At 45.9% G+C, this 27,122-nt stretch overlaps 1 protein-coding gene across 1 annotated transcript in view; it reads right to left on the reverse strand.

Annotated features, from left to right (window-relative positions):
• Positions 1-27,122, reverse strand: part of OGA (O-GlcNAcase) — a gene marked incomplete at its 5' end in the record, with an annotated part of 1,599,409 nt that overhangs the window by 1,040,164 nt on the left and 532,123 nt on the right. Inside the window, 1 exon segment of the mRNA XM_044056260.1 lies at positions 2,973-3,604. Within this exon segment, the coding sequence (XP_043912195.1) occupies positions 2,973-3,604 (632 nt within the window).

The raw sequence follows: 27,122 nt of genomic DNA on the forward strand, positions 1-27,122 counted from the left end.
TCTGCACATGCAGGAAGGGAAGCAAGCTTTTGCTTTAAAACAGACAAAAGAAATTGCTGATACTTAAACATATGAAACTGGCAATTTAAAGCCCTGACATACAGGGTAGCAGAAGTATATACCTTTTTTCCCCACCTGTCTAAAGCACGAGAATCCTTCTCAGAGGGAATAGGATTTTTAGAGGAAGCAACCTTAGCAGCCTTAGAGCCCTGAGAAATAGTTTCAGGATCCGCAGAAGGGTTCTTAAATAAAAATAAATGAGAGTCAGGAACCCTATAAAATCTATCAGACTTAGAAGGAGCAGGAGGCATGGAATCAGGATTCAAATTTGCCTCAGAAAAAGCATCATCTACAATGTCCAAAACAAGAGGGACAGCTAAAGGCCTATGCTGAGGAAGAAGAAGAAATTCCCTAAGCCTCTTCTTGGAAGCAGAATACTCCTGACCTTCCCAATGAAAATGTTCCCTCATCTCATGCAAGTTTTCCCCAAAAGAGAAATCTTCAGGCGGAGAGGCCGAGGGTAAGGAGTCCTCAGCATCCGAATCCTCATAAGGAGGAAAAGAATAGTCCTGATCTGAGGAAGAGACAGAAGATACAGAAGCCTGGTCAGAGGAATCCAGAGGAACATCCTGTCGAGGCCTTTTCTCAGGAGGGGTGAGAACCCTAATCATTGTAAGCAAATCTTCAGCCATCTTTAATAATTGCTTCTGTGTCCTGGGAGTAGATTCAGAAGCAGCTTGAGCAGGAACTTTTGACTTAACAGGAGTCTTTGTCTTTGCCTTTGAAATAGTGATGTGAGTAGGCCTGAAAACCCCCTCAGAAGCCGGTACCTGCACAGCGGTTCCGGACCCATCTGAGGGAGCAACGTCCGAAGGTCCTGCAGCAGTTAAAATAGTAGGCCTTGATGGCTCCCCATGGGAGTCCGTATCGGCCATCGGTTCAGAAGTGGCGGACGACAGGGGCTGCAAAAGCGCCTCACTGGCGACAGCTGAACCGGACGCTGGCTCCAGCTGCAACGAGTCCTGTTTGAACCTCGGAGGCCTGTCTGTCTTTGCGCTTCTTTTGAATTCCAGTAGTGTCCGACGACATTCTATAATTGAAGCGTCTGCCAAAATAATTTAGAGCCCAATCGTACCTGCGCTTAATAGTACGAGAGTTGAACCTGGCACAGAACCGACAACAAGAAACGTCGTGGTCAGGGCCTAAGCAAGGTAGACAGTAAGAGTGGAAATCTTTATGAGGTATTTCTTTCCCACACGTTATACAATTATTAACTTTTTCTGACATCGGAGGAACAAGAAAAAGATTCCCCAACAGGGTACTTAGCTTTGAGAAGAGAAGTAAGAACTTCGGACCAACAACAACAAAATACGCGGTTCGAAAATCGCCAACCAACAACTTGCGAGCTGCTTTCCACCACACGGCAAGAAAGGCTAGAGAAGATGGCGTCGGCTGAGGACTATGTACCAGAGCGTACTGACGTCAGGGCACTAGCTTGTACAGCCGACGCCGGACCCAGACTTTGGGATTCTGGCCGACCTTGGGCTGCCTGCCGGCAGGAGCACCCTACAGTTATGACTGCAACAGTGAAACACGAAGAACATCATCCAGATACCTGCACTGACACTCCATATTTGTTTGTGTCTTTTGGCTTTTCCCAGTTAGGGGTCGCCACAGCGGAACTCCGGTCCGCCAATGATTGGCAGTTGATTTTTTATGTACCGGCTTGCCAGGCCTGACGCACAACCTTCAACGAAGGTACGCCCATTCACACGTCTCCATGCAGAAGACGCTCTAGCTGAGAATCGAACCGGACAGCGTCTTACTGTGAGGCGACAACACTACCGCAGCACCACCACCGCAGATTGCACTGACACTCCATATAAGAAGCCAAAATTAAGAGAATCCTGCAAAACAAAAGGAAGGGGAAAACACAAAAAACTACCTGCAATGATAAAACACTACAGAAAGCAAGAAGTGACAACCTGAACAGATGGCTTTTGAGGCAGCCAAGGAATATCAAGGAAAATGTGAAGGGGGGAACTCAAGACTTTACAGGCAGAACAATGAACCACTATAAATGGAAACCTTTAGGAAAGTCCTAAATGAATTATATATATGAATATACATATATGAATTAAGTAACTGTCTCAGGAAAGAATGTCCTTAATTCCCAAGCAAATTCACAAGTAAATAATTTTCACAAAATAAATTTTCCAAGTCAGTAAGTGTTAGAAAATCAGGTCAAAAAGCCAACAAAACTACTCTAAAAAAGCAGTCACTCCACAGACTGTTTTGAGGGAGGAAGAAACAGAACATACTACCACTGCTTTTAGGAGTATGCAGATGCTGAAGGAACAGTAAAGCACAATTTATTACTCAACAATGAGTCGAGAAATGACTGCTTGAGAATATGGAATATGGATCAGATGACGGACATAAATAATCAAGTCAGATGCAACCACACTGCTACAGAAGAGCCTTGAAAGGCATTTACATTTTTTCACCTTGCAATTTTCTAACAAGTAAATAAAAAAAAACACTTATTTAGAAAGCATCATATTCAGCAATTCAGAAGCCACTATATTCAGTCCTCAAGTCTTGGATGAATGACTAAGTTTAGCTTTGCATTAACCATAAAAACTGCCAGAGATGGAAGAGTGAGATTTACAACAGCTCAAGTGCAAGCGAGAGATTGAGAAAATCAGTCCTGCCACTGTTTGCAACCGTCTCTTTACTGCTATGTCCTCACACTATGGGTTTGACTTTGTGTGCAAACTCAGTTACATTACAAAAAGTAGAATTAAGAGTACCTCGGAAGCAATACTAGAAACAGGTGACAAAATGTTAGTACATGTACTTACTTGCTTCAAATAAGTCCACTTGCTGTGCTAATAACCATACATTTTTTCAGAGTACATCAAGAAGAGAAATTACTATGAGCATTTATTAAAGCCTATACTCCAATTACCTTCAGTGTCTTTTCCCCGGCTGTTAACACTAACAACGCTGCTATTTGCTCGAAGCCACTGGAATTCCCTAAGCATCTGCACAGCTCTGGGTCCATGTTCATAAGGAAGGTAGAACAGCTCAGCCAGCAAATTCATATCCTCCAGCGTTAATGCCTCAACTGTATACAGTGGCTTCTCATTAGGACCAGGCAGGTATTGGTCTTTACTTATCTGATCATCTGTTTGCATTGGAGCTATATCACTCCCAGAATCATCTTGCACAGACATTTCTGGGGACTTTGATTCTGCAATACTCTCTTTATCAGTGTCCATTGGTTTCAACTCCTCCGTCAGCTTAGATTTCACAATATCTGTTAGTATCTCATCAACATTCTTAGTGTCAGTTTCCTCTGGCTTTTCAACCACCATTTCCATTGGTTCTTCATCAAATTGTTGCTTCTTTTCTTCTTCCACCGTTGTTGCAACTTCTTTTGTAACTGGTGAAGACTCCCCAGTTAAACCTGTACCTTGGCTCATGATTGGTTGTTGGTAAACTGTGGTTACCATGGTTGTAGCATGGAGAGATGAAGATGTACCCAGTGCTGTACTATCAATTGTACTAGTCTTAGGGCCACTGTGAGCCACCTGCCGATCTGAAAAACATACATTTCATGAGTCACCTACAATAAAGCACACATGCAATTTTATACATTTCTGGTGTAAGTCTGGTCACGTTTGTCTTCAATTTATTTAACTAGAAAACATTCAGATTTTGACAGCAAAAATGACTGAACCAACTGTCAAATAACAGGTACAGAAAATTACTGTATCATTCTGCAGAGTGGTAACTGCATTAGTTTATAAGTTAACAAAAGACCATTTTTTGTTTAAAAACAGTTGCTTGTAATGGAATATCTCATTCCATTAAATAAAATAATGTCCCTGTCTCACACCTTAAAGAGTATATAAGTCGTCTATGCTTGTACAGTTTTTACCAGTACAACCTGTAGTGAATTTTACTATCAAGAAACAATGACATCAGGAAAGTTGTGGGTGAAATAATTAGTACCCATAAAAAAAAAACTCTACTGGGAATCAGATTTTCATAAAAAGCTTTTAATGTCAAAATACCTGCCATCATCTCCTTTACACTGAACTGCTGATGTGTCTGATGTCTGCCCAAAACCCTCTGGACCCTGAATTGCCCTTGAGTTCTCCAAGCCAGGTCAAAGCTGTCTGTTAGGGTCTTCACTGTTTCTGGCTCCTGGATTAGTTTTGGCATTCTCCTCCCACCATAGGATTATCCTTTCCTAAGCATGAAAGAAAAGGGACAAGAGTTTTTGGGAACTGCTGGTGACGAGACTAAAAGTTCCTTACGAACCACTGTAACTTTCTCGTGTGCAGTTTTACTAGTGGAATGAACAGAAAGCAAGAAGCCAGATAGCCAAGGACCCTCAAAAATTTGCTTGCAGTAATGGCGTGATTGCTGCATGGGTTCTTGAGATACTCTGTGAAAAAAAGAGATATTTTCCTCTGGAAGGAAAGCCTTTTGTTAGACTGAGATTATGACTGCCCCCAGCAAAGAAGCCTTGGTGCTGGGAGGACAGTTGTATTGTCTGGACAATAAGGATTAGTTCTGCCTTGTGAAAGCAATCTGTGATCTTATACCATTTGATTTACAGAAATGCTGCACATTTGTAAATCAAATGGCATAAGAAGCATCACTCTACAGAGCGCAACCTAGTATGCAACATCAACAGGACTTACTGGAGAGACGGACATCTCTCTCAGAGGTTACCTCTCCTCTGGAACCAACTTCCAATTCAGGTGAAACAGAGCCCCTCGCTGACCCCAAGTGCAATTTGGATGACTGAATGGGAAACTGCAAACTCACCCCGGGAGTTTCACCTGTGTCCCTCTTGGACAGGGGCAGTAATTGTTAACTCAGTTCCACTTAATACCTTGACATTCTTGGGAACAGGGGTTGTACTTGGCAAGGCTTGTAAGGGCCCTAGGACCATTACACTAGTAACCTCCTATGATGACCTACGCAGCTGCCAGAAGTTGAGGTTGATGGGGTCTGGATCAGACAGTCACTCTAGTAAGGGTCAATGAGGACCACTTGTGTTCTGCAAAAGGAAATAAATGGTGCCATGCATTTGGTAAATACCCTGAATGCAGTAGATCAGCCAAATAGTAAAGTACGAAATTGGTAATGTAACCCCCCCCCTCCACCCGATCTGTAAACATATGAATTTCCTGTGTTCCTATAAAATAGGAACCTGAAGGTAAGTGTCCCAAGTTCAGAGTCATCATCAATCCTTCTGGGAAGATAAGGGACAAATGTCCTTGTACAGTCAACATTATGAAATTTGGTACTAGAAACTTGAAAGGTCTAGGATAGGACTCTAGGTACCTTCCTTTCTGGGGACTAAAAAAGAAAGAGTGGAATTCTGTGCCTAACTCTCTCCAGGAAGCACTTTTTGGGTAGACATACAAGTCATGCTGAAGTCCTAAACGAAAAAAGCAATATGAGGATAAGTATCGGTGGAGGATAGGTTTCCCCACATGAAAGGCAATTACTGAAATTGTTAAACAATAACAAAACACAACAAGCTATAAAGATAATGAAGGTCTCCAATGGGGTTCTTATCTGAAATGTTCTCATGATTCAAGTTGATTGGACTGATGATGCTGAGCAAGTCTTCTGCATCAAATTACACGGCAAGAGAGACATGGATGGCACTTTCTGATGTACCTCATACCCCGTATGTTTTGACATCAGACAGACAAGGACATCCATTAGGTGGGGATGGGAAAAGACTTTGGCATTCAGGCTGTGTGCTACTGCACAGCAGAACTCCCAACTCAGTACTGCAACACTGACTACAATGAATATCAATAGATCTTCACCATATGTGTCCATCCACTTGGTGGCTGCTACTTTGCCATGCTTTTACCAAACCTTGAGCTCCACCTCTCATTCCTTTCCAGACAAAGCTTTTGGCTAAGAACTATAACACTTCCATGTACTGCTAATAACCTGCAATAAGGTGCTCTACAAGGGTTAACATCCTAAAGAATTGCCATGGTAAACAAAGAGCATTTGAAATGAGGTGACTATTTGGAAAGAGAGGGAAGGCTTGTTAAGCTGACTGACTCAGATAGTAAAAATAGTCTCAACACTGAAACAATGTATTCTACTTTTGCATTTACTGCAGTATTCGGGAAAGAAAAACAGAAATTGTTTAACTACCATAATACTGGATCTACATTATCCAGGTGAAGCTTACAAGACTGATAAGAAAGGAGTTAGAGTTGGAGATCCAGAAGCCAAGAAATGGTTCTGAGATGAAGCCATGATAAAGTGAACCAAATCTACCTAGGCCAGAAAGGGGCTATGACAGCTACTGAGACCCTGCACAGAGAAGATTTTTACTGAAATTTTACATTAGTAGAAATGCAGTAAACCATAGTGTCTTGGAGGCTACTGACAGACAGCAGCATACCCTAGTGACTGTTTCTGAACAAGGATGAGGGCGAAACAGTTGATGCACTTTGCAATGATAGGGGATGCAAACAGATCACAACAAAGCTGCCCTCAGTAAAGAAATTTCTGTACTACTCCTGCACTGAGAGACCACTTGCGAGGCATCAGTATGGACCATCTGAGCCTGTCAGTAAGGTAGTTGCTCTGCCCCAGAATGTGCATAGCTATAAAAAAAGCATTGACAAGACAATATCCACTGTAACACTCGCACAGCCTCTGAGCATAGGAGGTAGGACTTTGTTCACCTAAGCCTGCTGATATACCATACAACTGGCATGTCAAAGTGCATGGAAAGCACAACCTGTTGAATACTGTCCTGAAATGCCTGCACCACTAGGAGGATTGGTCTCATTATTAAAAGAAGTATGGCTTGATAAGTACAGTTTTGTACCTACCATAAATGTAGATGTTCGAGTTCACACTGCTGCAGTCATCACTGTTGGGTTATCCTGCCATCAGGCGGTCCCGGCAGTCAGCCCAAGTTCCAAAGTCTTGGTCCGGCGTCGGTTGCTGTCACTTCTTCCCTGACGTCAGTGCACCAGGGGTATGCAAGATGCATCCAACGCCATTTTCTTCAGTTTTTCTTACCCCTGATGTCAGGTGCCCCCAATAGGTAGGCAATACATATTGCTATATAAAAATATACATATAAAAATAAAACAATACCTTCAGTCACAAGCAAATACACCACAGAGGTTGCATAGGATAGAAAGGAATAGACAAATCCAGCTAGTACAGAGGGGATGGAGGGAGGGTAACCTGGACTGCAGCAGTGTGAACACTAACATCTACATTTATGGTAGGTACAAAACTGTACTATGTTCATCGTGTTACACTGCTGCAGTCATCACTGTTGGGTTGAATCCCAAAGCTAAGGCTGGGTGGTGGAACTAAACAGGGTTTGGAGAGGCTAGTAGGCCCTGCAGAACTGCAGTGGCAAAGCCAGCTCTGGTTTTAGAGTCTAGAGTTAAGTGACAGTGCTTGGTGAAGGTGTGTACTGAACTCAAAGTGGCAGCCTTCAAAATATCCCTGGTTGGTACCCCTCTGAGGAAGGCTGTTGATGTTGCTGTAGCCCTGGTGGAATGGGGCCTGATGTTACCAGGCACAGATTTCCCATGGTGTGTGTAGCAGAAACGGATACAATGTCCTATCCATTTTGAAATGGTCTGTTTGAGATAGCTTTTCCTTGAGATCCTGCAGCATAGGATACAAAGAGCTGGTCAGATTTTCTGAAAGCCTTAGTTTTATCCAAGTAGTAACGTAATTGCCTGTGAATGGCCAAAGAGTGTAGCAGCCTTTCCCCTTTGTTCTGGGGGTTTGGATAAAAGGTGGGCAAATGAATGGTTTGGTTTAGGGCCACAATGGATACCACCTTTGGCATAAAGGAAGGGTTAAGTTCGTAAAGAGACTCTGTCTTGATGAAAAATAATTAAAGGCTCCACTGCCATTAGAGCCTGTAGTTCTGAGACTCTTTGTGCTGAAATTATTGCTAGCAGCAGGGCAGTTTTTCATGATAGGAACTGTAGATCAGCAGTGAAAGCTGGTTTAAAGGGTGGAAGTGTTAGCTTTTCCAGAACAAAGTTGAGATCCCAAGTTGGTGTTGGTGCTCTCTGGGGCGGTCTTATGTTCTTGGCCCCTCTGAGGAACTGTCTTAGTAATGGATGTGAAAATATAGGAGGATCTGTGTTGTATTGAGCTGAAATAGCTGAGGTGTGGATCTTAATAGACGAGAAGGACAGTCCTTTGTGCAACATCTCAGTTAAATATTGAAGAATCTGAGGAATATTTGGGACAAGGGGATTTTGACCCTTAGCCTGGTTCCAGGCGCAGAATCTTTTCCATTTGTCTGAATAGACTTTCCTGGTGCTGGGCCTCCTTGCCTCCAGAATGACGTCAATCACAGCTTTAGAGAGAAGTGTTGACTGGTTATTTAGGCAATTTGCCTTGCAGCCAGATTTAAAGTCTTGAGCTGGCTGTGTAGAATCTAATTGTTTTGCTGAGTGAGCAGGTGAGGATTTGTAGGTTAAATCCATGGTGGGCCTTGAGCCATGTTCCTTAGTATTGGATACCAGTGTTGGCGTGGCCAGTCTGGAGCAATGAGTATCATTTGTGGCCTCTCTAATCTGGCTATCAGCAGCACCTTTGCCAGAAGAGGCACTGCAGGAAAGGCATACGCTATCAATGTTTTCCAACTGAATGAGAGGGCGTCCACTTTCCAAGCTAGTGTGTGGTATGTCCTTGTGCAGAATTTCTGTAGTTGGTCATTTTGGGGGGAGGCAAACAGATCTATGTCTGGGCTCCCCCATTTTTGAGTTGTCATTGCAAATACTTGTGGATCTAGTTTCCACTCATGAGGATCTGTGATGTTTCTGTTTAGATCGTCTGCCAGTGTGTTTTTCTTTCCTGGCAGGAATTGTGCTTGTAGATGAACTTGGTAGGTCAGTGCTGTGTTCCACAAGGTCATTGCTTATCTGCATAGGGAGTAGGAGTGTGTGCCCCCTTGCTTATGTACCACATCACTGTGGTGTTGTCCGTCTATTAGTTGTCCTGGATGTAGGAGGTCCTTGAAAGCTGTTAGGGCATTTTGTACAGCTAGCATCTCTTTTTGATTGATATGTAGATGCCTTTGGTTTGCAGGCCATTTGCCCTGAATACACTGTCCTGGCATGTGTGCTCCCCAGGCATAATCTGATGCATCTGTTATAGTTTGCCTGGCTGTGGGTAAGGTGAAAGGCTGACCTTTGTTGAGGTGACATGCCTGAGCCCACCATAGAAATTGAAGGCAGGGAATGAGTGCAATTATTTTTTCCAAGCTGTGGCTGTGTTGAGACCATACGCTTTTCAGATACCATTGTAATTTCCTCATGCAGTTTTGCAAATGGTATTAGTAGTATGCAAGATGCCATGAATCCCAAGGCCTGCAGAATTTTTCTTGCAGGGAGTTGGGTCTTTGTTGCCATCATTTTGAAGTATTGAGTCCGTTGTCTTTGCTTGTCTGGCGTGAGGTAAGTCATCTGGGCCATTGTATTTAAGCTGGCACCCAGGAATATTATGCCTTGTGAGGGGACTAGTTTAAACTTCTTTTCGTTTACTGTGTACCCTAGGCAACTTAGAAGGTTTTTGACAAACGCCAGATGCTTTACTAGAATGTCCTTGCTTTCTGCTTGAAGAAGGCAGTCATCCAGGTATGGATATATATTTGAATTCCTCTTTGTCTGTAGTATGCAATTACTGGTGCCAGGCATTTTGTGAAGACCCTGGGCGCAGTAGATAAGCCAAAGGACAGTGCAGAGAACTGGTAATGGGTTGAACCTGCAATAAATCGGAGGTATCTTCTGCAAATTTGTCTGATAGGGACATGCAGGTATGCCTCCTTGAGGTCCAACGTTACTAGCCGAGCCTTCTTGACCAGCATGGGAAGAAGTTGCTGTAGTGTTAGCATCTTGAATTTGGGTACTTCCAGGTATGTGTTTAGAATTGAGAGGTCCAGAATGGATCTCCAGGCTTTGTCCTTTCGGGTAACTAGAAACAGTCTTGAGTAAAATCCTTGTCCTTGCTCCTGTGCAGGAACCTGTTGAATGACTCATGTCCATGAGAGATGAAATTTGCTTCTGAGCCTCTGCCCACTAATTTGGTGGCAGGCTTGGCATTCCTTTTATCCTTGGTAAAGTGTGAAAGTGGAATCTGTATCCTTGAGATACAATATTTAGGACCCATTTGTCTTTTGTGATGATATGCCAATTGTCTGCAAAAAGAGCTAGTTCCCCTCCCCCCCCAAGGGAGATGCCAAGAGTGTTTTGCTTGGTAGTCTGAGGGGTAAGTCATTGTGTTTGTCTTCTGGGTAGTTTGAGACCTGTCTTCTCCTTTTTGGGTTGTGGCACTCCATTGTCGAGGCTGTTAAGAGCCTTGTGGCTGGCCCCTGCCTCTTGGGTGTCTGTATCTGCCCCTCTGTGGTCTGTCAGAAGCTGGAAAGGACCAGTTTTTGGTTGGCCAATTTCTGCTGAAACGAGGAGGTTGAACCTGTAAAAAATCCTTGACCGTCTGCATAGATTTTGCCTTATCCTCCATTTTCTTTAAAAACTACTTCTGCTTTTACACCAAATAAAACATCCTGCTTCAAGGGTGCATCCAATAACTTTGCTTTAACATGATCAGGTAAAGTTTGTTCTTTTAACCAAGCATGCCTACGTATGACAGAGCCTGTCACTGCTGCTCTACAAGAAGCTTCCAATGAATCAAATCCACATTGCAAAGTATGTTTTCCCACTTGTTCAGCTGAATGTAACAAATCTTGCATTTCCTTGTAATCTGGCCAGTCTGTATGTGCGAGCATTTTTTGTTTTGAGACATCAGATATTGTTGATATTTCAGCATGTGAAACTGACAATTTAAGGCCCTCATAGCTAGAGTAGCTGAGGTATATACTTTCTTTCCCCATCTGTCTAGTGCTCTAGAATCCCTTTCAGAGGGCACAGGATTTTTAGCAGTAGAGGCTTTAACCCCTTTGGGACCCTGGGAAATGGTTTCTGGGTCAGCAGCAGGGCTTTTATACAGGAATTTGTGTGAGTCAGGGACTCTGTAGTATCTGTCTGGTTTGGCTGGTGCAGGAGGTAGTGAATCTGGGTTAAGGCTAGATTCTGAATAATCATCATCCACAATGTCTAACAGGTAGAACTGCAAGTGGTCTGTGCTAGGGCAGTAAAAGGAACTCTCGGAGCCTTTTCTTAGAATCAGAGTAATCCTGGCCTTCTCAGTGGAAATGTTCCCTCATAGTATGTAAGGTTTTCCCAAAAGAGAAGTCTTCTGGGGGAGATGCAGAAGGGATAGACTCTTCAGCATCAGAATCTTCATAAGGGGGGAAGGAATATTCCTGTTCCTCAGAAGAGTCTGAGCAAAATTAAACCTAGTCGGAGGAAGCTTAGTCCTCCTCCTGCCTTGGCCTTTTATCAGAAGGGCGATGGGAAACCCTGATTAGGGTAATTAAGTCTTCAGCCATCTTAAGCATCTGTTTCCTAGACATGGGGTCTTGTACTGGAGACTGCTGTGCAGTCTTCTTTGTTTTTAAAGGAGTTTTCAGTTTTGCATAGGATTTAATAGCGAGTGTAGTCGGTCTGAAGACACCTTCAGCAACTGAAGGCATTTCAACTGCACCGGAATCTCCTTCAGGTATGGAGTCGGAAGGGCCTAAAGGTAAATGCTGTGGAGGCCTAGTAATCTCTGCTTGTGAATCAGATGTTGCCTGGGGTTCTAAATCAGCGGTTGTAAGGGGCTACGTAGGCGCCTCACTGAAAACCGGAGAACTGGCGACTGGCCTAGCAGAGGCCTTGGAATCCAGTTTGGATTTCGGCTGCCTGTCCTTATCTTTGTGTTTTTTATGCATTCTGGTCGTCGGTTGCTCTGACGGCATGGTATAATTACATTTCCTACCAAAGTAATGTTGGGCGAAATCAAACCGACGTTTAATAGTTAGTTTATTAAACCTAGCACAAAACAGACAACCTGTGACGTCGTGATCTGGGCTTAGGCAAGGAATACAATAAGAATGAAAGTCCTTATGAGGTATTTGCTTCCCACAAGAAATGCAATTGTTAACTTTTTCTGACATCGGACTGAGGCAAGAAAAGGTTCCCCAACAGGGTACTTAGCTTTATGAAGACTTCTGTCTGAAATTCGATTTGAAAATCTCAGGAGTCGGCCAACCGGCACTCGCGAACTGCTTCTGCTTCGGGCACCGCGCAAGGAAGACTGAAGAAAATGGCATCGGATGCATCTTATATACCCCTGGCACACTGATGTCAGGGAAGAAGTGACAGCAACTGACGTCGGACCAAGACTTTGGAACTCAGGCCGAATTTGGGACCGCCTGATGGCAGGATAACCCAACAGTGATGACTGCAGCAGTGTAACATGAAATTCTGCCTCTCCTCAAAATGTCCCCCCATCCAGGTGAGAAGGTATCCATGGTTACTGCTGCCTTTGGAAGAGGCACGGGTATAGGGTATTGGTATTCCCATTACAACTAAAGGATATTTCATCCACCACTACAAATGCTTTATGCAGACTGGAGAGAAACAGGGTTGTTGATGCCATACAACTCATGAAGACTAGCAATAAGGCACTACAAAGTATGGTTGCTGCCATCAGAATGAATATCTTCAGAACAAGACACTGGAGGCAAACGGAAGGAAAGGAGTGTAGATGCTGCATTTCTCATGAATGAAAAACTTTCTTCTGGTAGCTTGACAATGCATTAAGTACAATTGTGTACACTTACCACGAATGTAGATAGATGTTTGAGTGTATTCACTGTTGTAGTCCTAAAGTACAGTTTTGTACCTACCATAAATGTAGATGTCTGATAGATATGCAACTGCAGTCCTGACATATGGGTTGTCCTGCCTCAGGCAGCCCTTCGGTCCAAAGTCTGGGTCTGGCGTCGGCTGATGTCGCCTCCTCCCCGACGTCAGAGCGGCTGGGGTATAAAGGCATCTGCCGACGCCATCTTCTTCAGTGTTTCTTGCCCCAGATGCCAGGTGCCCTACAAGGAAGGCATTTGGTAAATGGATAAAAAATTCCAGACATGCACAACAGTAATAAACAGATACACCATAACAGATATCCCCAGCTAATAGAGGAAAGGGGGAATGGACCCAAAAGGAAAACTGCAGAGGGGTAGGAGGGAGGGTAAACCTGACTGCAGTTGCATATATATCGGACATCTACATTTATGGTAGGTACAAAACTGTACTATGTCCTTCAAGAATGCAACTGCAGTCCTGACATATGGGTTGAATACCATAGCCAAGCTGTGGGGTGGTAGGATCTAAGGAAGGTATGGTGTAGCTAAAATGCCCTGCAGGACTGCCGAAGCAAAGCCTGCTCGGGATCTGGAGTATAAAGGCAGGTTGTAGTGTTTGGTAAATGTATGCACGGAGCTCCATGTAGCAGCCTCTAGAATGTCCTTTGTAGCCACTCCTCTTAGAAAGGCTGTGGATGTGGCTATAGCTCTGGTGGAGTGTGGCCTAATATTGGCTGGCACACCTTTTCCATGGAAAGAGTAACAGAATCTGATGCAGTGTCCAATCCATTTTGAAATTGTTTGTTTGGAGATTGCCTTTCCTTGCACTCCAGCAGCATAGGCTACAAATAGTTGTTCAGACTTCCTGGTGGTCTTTGTTCTGTCCAAGTAGTAGCGTAATTGTCTGTGTATGTCCAAAGTGTGCAGCAGCTTTTCCCCCTTATTTTGAGGATTGGGAAAGAAAGTAGGCAGGTGAATTGCTTGATTTAGAGACACCCTGGATATCACTTTTGGCATGAATGAAGGATTGGTTCTTAGAGAAACTCTGTCCTGATGAAAATGAGAAAGGAGGTACTGCCATGAGGGCCCGTATCTGAGACTCTTCTTGCTGAGGTAACTGCCAACAGGAAAACCATTTTCCAGGAGAGAAATTGCATTTCTGAAGATGCTGCTGGTTCAAAAGGAGGAAGAGTTCATTTTTCCAAGACGTAATTGAGGTCCCATGCAGGTACTGGTGGTTTTCTGGGAGGTTTGATATTCTTTATCCCTCTTAGAAACTGTCTTAGCAAGGGATGCGAAAACACAGGTGGGTCACAGTTGTATTTTGCTGAGATTGCTGAAGCGTGAATTTTAATGGAAGAATGAGAGGCCACTATGAAACATTTCTGCCAAGTATTCTAATATCTGTGGTATGCTCATTACTGATGCATCCTGACCCTTGTTGGCATTCCAGATGATGAATCTCTTCCACTTGGCCGAATAGGTTTTTCTGGTGGAAGGTCTGCTTGCTTCCAGCAAGATTTCTTGAACTTTTTCGTAGAGAGAGATATGGGTCAAAGTCATGGAACTCTCCAAGCTGTCAGCTGCAATGTTTGCAGGTTTTGATGAACAGTCCTGTAATTGCGCTGAGTTAAAAGCAGAGGCCATTGAGGCAAGGGCCATGGTTTGGTGTGAGTTATACTCAGTAGCAATGGATACCAGTGCTGCCTTGGCCAGTCTGGAGCTATCAAAATTCCTTTTGGTTGTTCTGCTTTGATCTTCAGTAACACCTTGGTCAGTAATGGTAGAGGAGGGAATGCATAAATTGCTAGGGAATTCCAGCTGAAGGAGAGAGCATCCGTTCTCCAGGCTAGAGGATGGTGCGTCCTTGAGCAGAACTTCTCCAGGTGATGATTGAGGTGAGAAGCAGAGAGATCTATGTCCGGTCTTCCCCATGCACTTATTTGTGAGAAAATGTGTGGATGCAGCATCCATTCGTGTGGATCCAAGACATTTCTGCTCAGCCTGTCCGCCAGAACATTGTCCTTGCCCAGAACAAACTGGGATTGCAAGTGGATGTTCAGTTTCAGGGACTTTTCCTGAAGAGTCATTGTAAGTCTGCAGAGGGGATACGAATGAGTGCCTCCCTGCTTGTTTATATACCACATGACAGTGGTGTTGTCTGTCCTTATTAGCAGATGACCTTGTTGAAGGGATTTTCAGAAGGCCTCTATTGCATGCATCACTGCCAACATCTCTTTTTGATTTATGTGCAGATGCATTTCCCTGGGAGTCCATTGCCATTGAATGCATCTGCCCTCCATGTGTGCCCCCCCCCCCATCCATGATCTGAGGCATCTGTTGTAATGGTTTGACTTGCTAGAGCTTTGTTGAAAGACATGCCTTTGTTTAAATGACTTGCCTGAGCCCACCACAAAAATTCCCTTTGCAGGCATGGAATGAGTGGTATTACGTCTTCTAGATTGTGGCTGTGTTGAGACCATAAGCTTTTTAGGTACCATTGTAGCCTTCTCATGTGTAGTCTTGCCAGAGGGATCAGAAGAATGCAAGATGCCATGAACCCCGGGGCCTGCAGGATCTTCCTTGCGGTCAGCTGGGTGAGCTTTGCTAGGCTTTTGAAGTAATCTAGTAAATGCTCTTGTTTCTCCTCTGTGAGGAAAGCCATTTGTGATTGTGTGTCCAGTTTTGCTCCTAGAAAAATAATCTGTCGGGATGGCAATAGTCTTGATTTTTGAATGCTGACTGTGTATCCCAAAGCCTGTAGTAATTGAATGACATAGTCCAAGTTTCTTATCAAGGTTTGTTTGCTGTCTGCTTGTATAAGGCAGTCGTCCAGGTAAGGGTATATTTGAATCCCCTGGAGCCTGCAATGTGCACCTACTGATGCCAGGCATTTCGTGAATACTCTGGGCGCAGTAGATAAGCCAAACGGCAATGCTGAGAATTGATAATGCTCTGACCCTGCAAGAAATCTGAGGTATCTTCTGCAACTGTCTGATTGGGACATGCAGGTATGCCTCCTTGAGGTCCAGAGTAACCAGCCAAGACCACTTGCCCAGCATGGGAAGGAGTTGCTGTAACGTCAGCATTTTGAATTTTGGCACAATGAGAGAAGTGTTTAGAGCGGACAAGTCCAGTATAGGCCTCCATTGCTTTTCTTTTCTTGGAACAAGGAACAGTCTTGAATAGAATCCCTGGCCTTGTTCCTGAGGAGGAACTTTTTCTAATGCTTTTATTTGTAACAGCTTTGAAACTTGTATGAGTGCCTCTTCCCTTTGATTTTGTGGCAGGTTTGGCATGCCTTGTCTCGTTGGTAAGGTATGGAAGTGGAACCTGTAACCTTTGTCTACTATGTCCAGAATCCATTTGTCCTTGGTTAAAATGTGCCAGTTCTTTGAGAATAAGGATAATTTTCTGCCTAGAGGTGCTTCTCTTTGAGCCTTGCTCGGCGGTGTGAAAGTCAAGTCATTGTGATTGTCCCTGAGGTGCAGCTGAACTCCCTGCACCACTTCTCTGATTTGGTGGTTGCCACTGGCGGCCCCTGTAGGAGCCTCGGTATTGCCCTGAACCTCGAGCACGCCTGCGTTTTCCCCTTTGAAACTTGTCAGTGTCTGGAAAGGACCAATTCTTTGAAGGCCAATTCCTGCTGAATCTGGGTGGCTGAACCTGGAGGAAATCCTTGACTGTCTGTACTGATTTAGCCTTTTCCTCAGTAGACTTCAACACATCCTGTGCATTAGCACCAAAAAGCTTCTGTTTTTCCAGAGGTGCATCCAGGAGCTTTACTTTAACATGGTCTGGCAGTGGCTGGTCTTTCAACCAAGCATTTCTACGTATAACGGCCCCTGTCATAGCTGCCCTACATGAAGCTTCCAATGCATCATAACCACACTGAAGAAAATGATGAGTGTTATGAACCAAATCCTGCAATGCCTTTCTATCTATAGGCTCAGGAGAGGCTAACTTTTTCTGCAAATCATCCATTAAGTAATCCTGGTACTGAAACATATGAAAAAGACAGTTAAGTGACCTCATGGCAAGGGTGGAAGAGGTATAAACATTTTTGCCACATCTCTCCAGGGACCTAGCTTCCCTGTCCGCAGGCAAAGGGTTTTTGGCTGAGGAAGTAGCCACTCCTTTGGGCCCCTGAGAAATAGTTTCTAGATCCACAGAGTGGGCCTTAAAGAGATGCTTATGAGTTTCAGGAACCCTGTAATATCTGTCTGGCTTGACAGGAGCAGGAGGGAGAGAATCAGGGGAAGCACTGGAGTCTGAGTATACATCATCCAAGACATCCAACACTGGAGGAATAGCTAATGGTCTGTGCTGGGGTAACTTAAGGAAGGTACGTAGCCTTTTCCTGGAGTCAGAGAATTCCTGACCCTGCCACTGAAAATGTTCTCTCATGGAGTGGAGAATTTCTCCGAAAGAAATATCCTCTGGAGGAGAGGCAGAAGGAATTGATTCCTCAGCATCAGAGTCCTCATAGGCCTGTAAGGATTCTTCCTGGGTATCTGAGTGCTCTGAATCCCTAGAGGCTTCATCTGAAGAGAGGGTATCTGTCTGCTCAGTTCTAGGCCTTTTATCTGCAGGCGGCTGAGAACCTCTGTCGGGATGCTACTGAGAACCTTTGATAAGAGAGATTAGATCTGCAGCTAGAGTCATGATCTGTTTATCAGAAGAGGGGCCTTGGGAAAAAGATTTAGGATGGGCCTTAGCCTGGCTGGCAGCTTTAGCACGTGTGAAGGCCTTGATGGACATGGAGACCAGAGGCCTAGCTGCCCCACGTGCAGGGGTAACTTTATCCACTGGTATGGTGTCAGGTAAATCTAGAGCTTCGGTTTCGGGAGGAAAATCAACAACCGGCACCGGGGAAACCTCCGGGACCGAAGTACGCGTTAAAGCGGTGTCGTCGGCCTGGAGCGGTTGAATTACCGCTTCCGAAGAGACCGATGCACTTGCGGAGGGCTTAGGCGTAGTATCAGTGGACGACGCGGGCCAAGGATGTCTGTCCCGGGTCCTTACGTTTTTTGGAAATGTGCTGTCGGTTGTTCCGACAGCATGATATAAACATAAGTTTCGCCAAAAAAGTCTTCGGCAAATTCTGCCCGGCGCCTGAGTGTGCACTTATTAAAGCAAGCACAGGCAGCACAGGCCGAGACGTCGTGGTCTGGGCCCAGGCAGGGAAGGCAGTAAGAATGGAAGTCCTTATGAAATATTTGTTTACCACAAGACAAACAATTATTAACTTTTTCAATTTTTTTCTGACATCGGCTGAGGCAAGAAAAATGTTCCCCAACGGGGTACTTAGCTTTTTGATGACTTCAGTAACTGAAAACACAGGAGCTGACCGACCGGCACTTGCGAACTGCTTCTGCTTCGGGCACCGCGCGGCAAGAAAGACTGAAGAAGATGGCGTCGGCGGATGCCTTTATACCCCAGCCGCTCTGACATCGGGAAGGAGGTGACATCAGCCGACGATGGACCCAGACTTTGGAATCCGGCCGACCAAAGGGCTGCTTGAGGCAGGACAACCCATATGTCAGGACTGCAGTTGCATTCTTGAAGGACATCTTGTGGGATTTCGTGCTGTGGAAGCTCTTTGCTGGCCCGCCTACCAGAGTAATTTTCCCTCCTCCTTCGGTGTATGCCCTAACCTGATGTCAGTATGCTTTGGTACAAAAGGAGCCAGCCAACGTCACATTAGTTTTTTCTAGTCTCTTAGAAGGTAGGATCCCCCACGATAAAACCATAAGCAAGGGACAAAGGAAGAAAGAGGCCTGCAGGGTAAACACAGGGGGTCCTCTGGTTAGTGCAGGAAAAAGAACCAGACTACTACTGTTAGGCAAAAAGTGGGGAAGGCAGGAGGGAATGAAAATTGCAACAGTGAATTACACTTGAACATCGACATTTATAGTAATTGTACACAACTTTACTATGTTCTTTGTGTTTCACTGTTGCAGTACTGACTTGTGGGATGACTCCCAAAGATGAGATGAGGGTGGAACTTTTAGTTATGTACTTACCATAACTTTAGATGTATGGGATCCATCTCGCCTACATTCTGTACAGATGGGTTCGGAGCCGATCCTCGGCTCCGACTCGGCACCCTATACTATAGAACGAAGTCTCTTATTGGCTGAGCCTCCTCATATCCCAGGATGCCCCGCTACTGCTTCCCCAGATCTTGTTTGTCCGCACACATGCACACACACATAGACTGTTGTTATAAGATTACCAGGTGTTTCAAGAGAGGAAAAAGAAAACAGTTGTATTCGGACCGTTCGGTCTCTTCTGGCCTCCAAGGCAGGGGGAAGGAGGGTGGGTTTAGAATGAGAGATGGATCCCATACATCTAAAGTTATGGTAAGTACATAACTAAAAGATGTAATGTGATCCTATCTCTCCTACATTCTGTACAGATGGGACAGCGTCCCTAGCACCTAAATCCTGGGTGGCTCATTGGAAAACTGTCCGGAGAACCGTGGAACCGAAGGAAGCTCGGCCTCTGGATGCCACATCCAATTTGTAGTGAGAAATAAAGGTATGAAGAGAAGACCACGTAGCAGCTGCACAGATGTCATTAATAGAGAGTTTGGAATGAAAAGCTGCCGAAGTGGACATAGCCCTGGTGGAATGAGCTTTCACAGGAATTGTAAGCTCTTTATTTGAAATGCAATAAATATGACTGACACAGTCTCTGATCCACTTGGCAATAGTGACTTTCGTGACTGCTTTGCCCAATTTATTGTCCGAAAAAGACACAAACAGTTGATCTGATTTTCGTGCTTGGTGTGTCCTGTCCAAATAGAAACGTAATTGTCTGTGCACATCTAAGGTGTGAAATGTATACTCAGCTCTGTCTGTATACTTAGGGAAAAAGACTGGTAATTCCAGAGATTGTTGCAAGCAAAATTTAGAACAAACCTTTGGAATAAAGGATGGGTTTGGTCTTAGAGAAACTCTATCCTTGTGAAATATCAGGTATGGTAGATTGATGCATAAGGCTTGAAGTTCTGAAACTCGCCTGGCTGATGTGATAGCAACTAGAAGGGCAGTCTTCCAAGAAAGAAATTTCAAGTCACAGGTTGCTGCCGGCTCAAAGGGGGGTGCGGTTAAAGCGCCTAACACTACGTTAAGGTCCCACGGTGGTGCAGGATGCGATATAGGTGGCCTAAGAAGCCAAGCTCCTTTAATAAAGGCTTTGCACAACTTATTGCTCATTAAAGGTGGTTTTACGTTCTCATGAAAATTGGAAATAGCCGCCAATTGAACTTTGATGGTGGACACCGAACAACCCTGGTTGAACAGGGAGGTTAAAAACTTCAGAACCTCTGACACAGAAGCTGTCATAGGGTCTAATCCTCAGAGTTGAGCCCAAATAGCAAACCTCTTCCATTTACTGCTATACATCTTTTTTGTAGAAGACTTGTGGGCAGAGGACAAAATATGCATAACGTCAGGGTCGAAAGAATGGCCCCTAACTATGGTCGGAAGAGGAGTAGCCAAGCTGCTAGCTTCAATGAATGGAGGGACTGATGGAGCTGTCCTGACTGATGCGTCAGAAGGTCCGGAACTTGGTCCAGGAACCAGGGACCGTCAAATGCATACTTGCGAAGAAAGGGGAACCATACATGACGAGGCCAGTATGGGGCAATTAGAATCATTTTGCTTCCCAAGCGAATCGCTTTCTGAACCACCTTGGGGATAAGGGGAACCGGTGGAAAGGCGTATAGCAGACCGGGGGGCCAAGCCTGGACTAGAGCATCCTTGGGGGTCTCCCCCGGAACTGGAATGAGAGAGAACTGCTGGCATTTTGCATTGAGGGGAGTTGCAAAAAGATCGCAACATGGGATTCCCCATCTCGTGAAAATCTGTGTTACCACCTTGTGATTCAAGGACCATTCGTGTGGGGAGAGAGTAGTCCTGCTCAGTCTGTCGGCTATCACATTGGAAGTCCCCGGAATGTGTTGCCACTAGAAAGCGTTTGGTAGCAATCGCTCAATCCCATACCTTCATGGCCTCTCTGCAAAGGGGGTAAGATTTGGTCCCTCCTTGCTTGTTCAAGTACCAGACTACCGACATGTTGTCGGACTAAATGGCAATCGTCCCCTGGGGAAGGTGGTCGTTTAGTGCTTGCAACGTTAGAAGCACCGCCCTCATTTCCAGGATATTGATGTGGGGAAGATTCTCGGAGTGTCACGTGCCTTGGACCGACCTGTCCAGATAATGCCCCCCCCACCCTGTCTGGGAGGCGTCCGTAGTCAACGTGGCTGAGGGGGATGGGGGGACGAAGGGTCGCCCCTGATCCAGGTTGGAGGACTGAAGCCAACAACGAAGATCCTGTTTGCACGTCTCTGTTACCAAAATGTGGTGACTGAGGGGGAGGTCTTGATAAGACCACTGGGCTAAGAGAAGCCACTGGAGTATCCTCATATGTAACCTTGCCAAGGGAATGAGAAGAATGGTGGCTGGCATGGAACCCAACAGCTGCAGGACCATTCTCGCTGGAGCTCGACGTCTGAGGAGTAACGCCCGCACCTGAGACTGCAATGTTGCTATCCTTTCCGCAGGAAGATAGACTCGCATCTGCCTTGAGTCTATTTCTGCACCAATAAACAGAATATGCTGCGATGGCAGCAATACGGATTTTGTCCAATTGAAGGTGATTCCTAAGGAGTGCCTAAAGAGACAGTGGCTGCTAGAGTTCTTAAGAGTAGATGCCTTGAGGTGGCAGTTAGGAGCCAGTCATCTAGGTATGGAAACACCTGGAATCCTAGACTTCTCAGGTGAGCAGTCACTACTGCCAAACATTTGGTGAACACCCTGGGGGCTGTGGTGAGACCAAATGGCAGTGCACGGAACTGGAAATCACTGTCCCCTAGGCTGAAGCGCATGTGTCTCCTCGACGCCTGATCTACCAGAATGTGATAATAGGCGTCTCTGAGATCTATGGAGCACATCCAAACACCCTTCTCCAGAAGTGGGAGAATGGTTTGCAAGGTGACCATCCGGAATTTGGACTTTTTCACTGATCGGTTTAACTTGCTGAGATCCAAAATGGGCCTCAAGTCCCCAGTCTTTTTTGGTACCAAAAAAAATCTCGAGTAAGTCCCTGATCCAGTCTGATCTGCGGGGACAGGTTGGATGACTCCTTTTTGAAGCAGCTTTGAAATTTCGATGGCTGCCATATCCCGTTGACTGGGTGGCGGGTCCGGGATTCTTTGGGACGGTGAGGGGGGGGGGGTGAGAGAAGGGAATGGTGTAACCTCCGGCGATGATTCGGAGCGGTCCTGGGTGATACTTTCCCAGGCCTTTAGGTGCCTCGAAAAACGACCCGCGACTGGCTCCGGAGCTGCATAGTCGGGCACTCCTTCAGGGATGCTGGAAGGAGGAGGAGCCATGAAAGGACTCGCGGTCTCCAGTGTTGCGGGGGCCTCCGCCACCTCTGGGACGGCATCTCCCTGAAAAATGTCCCCTTCCTCTGCCTCTAGAAGGGGAATCGCTCTGCTGCGATGAGTAAGACTTTTGAGACTTACGGAACCACATTTTCCCTCCTCTTCGAGCCTTGGGATAAGGTCTGAAGGGAGTGGAAAACCGGGCCCCTACGGCAGTTAAAGTCTTACCCTCCTGCTCGCAGCGAGTCAAAGTGTCCTTTACCTTGGGTCCAAAAAGGGAGGACCCATCGAAGGGGCGTCGGCAAAGGAAGACTTAAAGGCCTCCCAAAGTGACACAGGCGTAGCCAGGCTTGTCTCCGTGAGCAACACCTGTGCCGCCGCTCTGCTCCCTCGGCTGCATACGAAATGAGCCTCATGGACGAGTTGGATAGGGAGGACAGGGTAGCCAATTGGGAGTTAACCGTCTGGGCCAACTGCTCAGGTAAGTTACCAGAGAGGGTATCTGAAAGCTCCTTGACCAGATCCCTCTGCAGTCTCGTAAAATGCGTTAGGTAATTCAGAGACCTTAATGTAAAGGTTGCTGAAGCAGGGGTGCGCTTCCCGTATCGATCCATGCTCCTAGACTCCTTATTAGGAGGATGGACAGACGTTGAAGCCTCTGCCACATCTTGTTGGGTAGCAGATGCCATCACCAAGGCATCTACAGCCACACCTTTGGTAAGAAAGTCCTTATCCGGGGGTGCCGAAAGGAATTTATTGGGGCGAGCTGGCACCGGTTCAACAGAATCCGGATGTTCCCACGCCCTTCGAGAGATCAAATCCAGGAGCTCATCGAAGGGCGGAGACACCCAGGAGGTGGAGGGCTGAGCCCCAAAGGCCTTGAGGAACACCGACTCCTCAGAAGAGGGGGGTTTGGACTGCCAGTCGCCTCGTTGCTTAAGGATTTCCAAGATGTCCGCAAAGGATACATCATCCGAGGACGACTTGGGGGACCCCTCCGCATCATCGAGGTCGGTATCCAAGGTGAGAGACTCATCAGGGGAGTCGACGTGCTTCCTCTTGCACTGTTTCTTCTTCGGAGGGACCTCCAGGAAGAAGGGAACCCCCGATGGGGGTAACCTCAGGCCCCAGGGCTCCGCTGTCATGAGACAGGAGGACTGCAAAGGAACTAGTCTTCGTGCCAAGGGAAGGTGGTGGTGAGAAGGTAGAAGTAGCTAGAGAGGATTTGGCCAAGGCACTCCTCATGGCCGTGAAGGCGGGACCCCCAGAGTTCTGGGAAGGTTCAACCCCAAGGCCACAACAGCAGACGGAACTCCCGCCGCCGACGCACCGAGATGGAGGCTAGGAACCGAAAGAATCGGTCCCGAAGCATCACCCCCGGGGCTGACAGAGGAGGTCAGTGTACCGAACACCGACCCAAAGGGCGGGGTTGGAGTTAGGGTCGGAGCAGACCCCACAACTTCCACCGGCTCCACCAACACAGACTCCAACGGTGCCGAAGCTGTTGGAGGAGGAACTAAGATGGCAGGGTGGGAAATCGGCTCCGGAGCAGACTGGGCCGGAGCCGAGACCAACTTTTGAAAGACAGGAGACTGAAAAAGCCTTTGAAGCACCCTGTCTACATCTGAATCGGACATCCTCAACGACCGAGAAGAGACCGACCGGGTCCAAGTTGACTTCTCCGCCGGCTCCGAAAGACTGGGGGACCGGCTCCGAATGGATTCGAGAAGTATCGGCGCCGAGGGATGTTCCACCACTACTGCAATTTCCCTCGGAGCCGATGTGGACTTTGGTACCGAAGGGGAAGAGTCTGAGCGGGCAACCTTCGTCGGCTCCGAAGGCATTGGAGCCGATGACGGTGACTCGCCTCTTGACGCCCGAGCTCTCGGCTCCAAAACCAGAGTCGAGGCTGGAGACATCGAGACAGACCGTTACGCCCTTGGCTCCGAAGTCCGTGGAGCCGACGGAGAAGCCTGCCTAGACTTTTTTGTTGTCGGATCAGACGGGCTGGTCAGAGCAGAAGATTTTTTCTTCCTCGACGGAGAAGAAGAAGAAGATAGGGCTTCCTCAAAAGAAGGGGTAATAAGCCCTTTCAAAATCAACTTATTTTTCCTCTCTTGGAGCACGCGAGAGGAAAAAGCGTGGCAAACACTACAGGATTCCTGTAAGTGCTTCGGCCCCAAACAGTATACACAAAGCAAATGGTCATCCGTAATAGACATTTTGTAAGAGCATTTTGAACATTTTTTAAAACCTGATGGCCTATGTTCTTTAGACATGGCTATCTACTCCCACTGAACTTTGAAAAAAGAGAAACTTCAACACTGACTAAACGAAAAAAACAGGTAGACTAAGGCAAGGTCCCTCTAAGTTAAACGGGAACACTTGCCACCAAGAAAGAAATATAATTTACCACAAAGTTGTAACAATTAGAAAAAGTACAATGAGTAGCTGTTAGACAGCCCTAACGAAAGCGCGAGGGCTAGGTAAAGGCCCCTCTAACTTAAACGGGATTCTTTACCGTTCACAAAACACAATTTTTACCACAAACTTTGAGAAAAAAATCAATCACACAACAATAAATAGCTGTTAAAACAGCTTTTGGGTAATTTTAGCAAAATGTCTGACAGAAATTTAAACACTAGAGGCACTTAGCTCAGCCAAGTCCAAGACCACGTCTATGCTGTAGAAGCGGCAAACGAGATCTGGGGAAGCAGTAGTGGGGCATCCTGGGATATGAGGAGGCTCAGCCAATAAGAGACTTCGTTCTATAGTATAGCGTGCCAAGTCGGAGCCGAGGATCGGCTCCGAACCCATCTGTACAGAATGTAGGCGAGATAGGATCACATTACATCATAGATTATGGAGAACAGAAGCTGCCTGCAAGATGACAAATCTTGCTCTAGACTTTGATAAGCCTTGCAAGTGGTAGTGTTTGTTAAAGGTATGCACAAAGACCAGGCAAGCAGCTTCCAAAATGTCTTTGGTAGGTACTCCTTTCAGGAAGACAGCAGAGGTAGAAGTGGCCTTAACAGAATAAGTCCTTTCAGTTTTTTTAGGAGGCTTTGTGCCAAGATGGCTGTAACAAAAGGAAATACAGTGGAAGCGGCACTTGGAGATAGTCTTGTTTGGAGACTGGTTTCCCTTCAGAGCCAATAGCAAACGACACGGAGTTGGTCTTATTTCCTGAAAGATTTAGTTCTGTCAAGATAACAACAAAGCTGCCTGTGCACATCCAAGGAGAAGGATTATTTTCCCCCCTGTTCTGAGGTGTGGGGAAGAAGGTGGGCAAGTGTATGGCTTGATTCAAGGAGGTGTCTGTGACTACCTTGGGCATGAAGGATGGACTGGCCCCGAGTGATGCTCTGTCTGGGTAGAATATGAGAAATGGTTCAACTGCTATGAGAACTTGTAGCTCAAAGACCCTCCTAGCTTAGCTGAACACCAGTAAAAGGGGCAGACTTCCAGGTTGTGAATTTTAAATCAGCAGAAGCTACCTGTTCAAAAGGGGGTAGCATCAATTTTTCTGGAACAAAACTGAGGACCAGTGGAGGTGTGTGTTGTTTCCTGGGAGGTCTGAAGTGGACCACTCCCCTAAGGAACTGTGTCATGTGGGGGTAGATAAAGATAGGAGGAAGAGTAGGGGTGTGGGCTGAAATGGTAGGGAGATGAATCTTGATGGAAGAAAAGTATAGGCATCTTAAAAATAAAACAAAAACAGGACCAATAAGTATTACTTGGTGCCAATAACCAAACCAGAGTAAGATAAAATAAAGGCACCAAATACCAAGGCTGAGAAATAAAAAAATTTAATACCGAGATATTCTCGGTATTAAAGTTGTGTTTTTACTTCTTAACCATGGTATTTGGTGCCTTTATTTTATCTTACTCAAGTATAGCCATCTGTCCACCAGGGTAGCCAGGTAATCTAAAATGGCAGAGATAGTGGCAGAGTTAAGATTGAGGTCTTGCTGTTGACAACAAATGGAGAATCTTTTCCACTTGGCTGATTAAGATTTCCTGGTACTAGGTCTTCTAACCTCAGAGAATATCTTGAACTTGTCTGCTTAGGGTGTGCTCAGAGTAGCACTTGATGGAATTATCCAAGCTGAGAGTTTGACAGTCTGTAGGTTGGGATGCACAAAATCCCCTTTGTCTAGAGTCAAACGGTCCACTCTGAAGTAACTGCCACATTTTTTCATTGGTTAAACTCAGTGGCAGAGAATACCGGTGCTGCCTTGGCCAGTCTGGGACTATCAGGATGACCCTGGGAGCCTTCTTCCCTGACTTTTAGAAGGACCCCTGGAAGAAGGGGCAGGAGAGGAAACACAAAAAAACAGGTGGCTCCAAAGGAAGGAGAAAGCATCTGTCCCTCCAGGCTGTGGGTAGATTGGTCCTGGAACAAAATCTTTTCAGTTGAGCATTTTATTTGGTGGCAAAGAGGTCTATACGGCAGGGATACCCATTTCTGGACTATGCTGAGAAATGTTTGCAGCTGCCAATCAATCAAGTTCTTGCTGTGATGATCTGCTAGAGTGTTTGGAGTCCCTGGGAGGTATTGTGCCATGAGGTGCAACCCCAGAGAGTGAGCAGTCTCCCAGACCTGCATCGCTAATCGACAAAGAGGGTAAGAGTGGGTGCCCCCTTGTTTAGGTACCACATGACTGGTGGTGGTGTCTGTTTTAACAAGCAGCACCCCTGGTTTCCACTGATCTTTGAAAGCCACTAGGTCCATTTGCACTGCTATCAGTTCTTTCCAATTTATATGCTTGTGTCTGAATAAGAAGTTATGTACCTACCATAACGTTCCATGTTAGTTGTCTTCTTCTCGCCTTCTTTCTTGCTGGATGGGTTCAGAGCCGATCCTCGGCTCCAACTTGGCCTTTACTAAAGCTCGAGAGCTATTTACTGGCTAGAGGCCTCCCC

This window comes from Protopterus annectens, chromosome 14.part0 (genome assembly GCF_019279795.1).
Source record: "Protopterus annectens isolate FY-2018-M chromosome 14.part0, PAN1.0, whole genome shotgun sequence".
NCBI classification, from domain to species: domain Eukaryota; kingdom Metazoa; phylum Chordata; order Ceratodontiformes; family Protopteridae; genus Protopterus; species Protopterus annectens.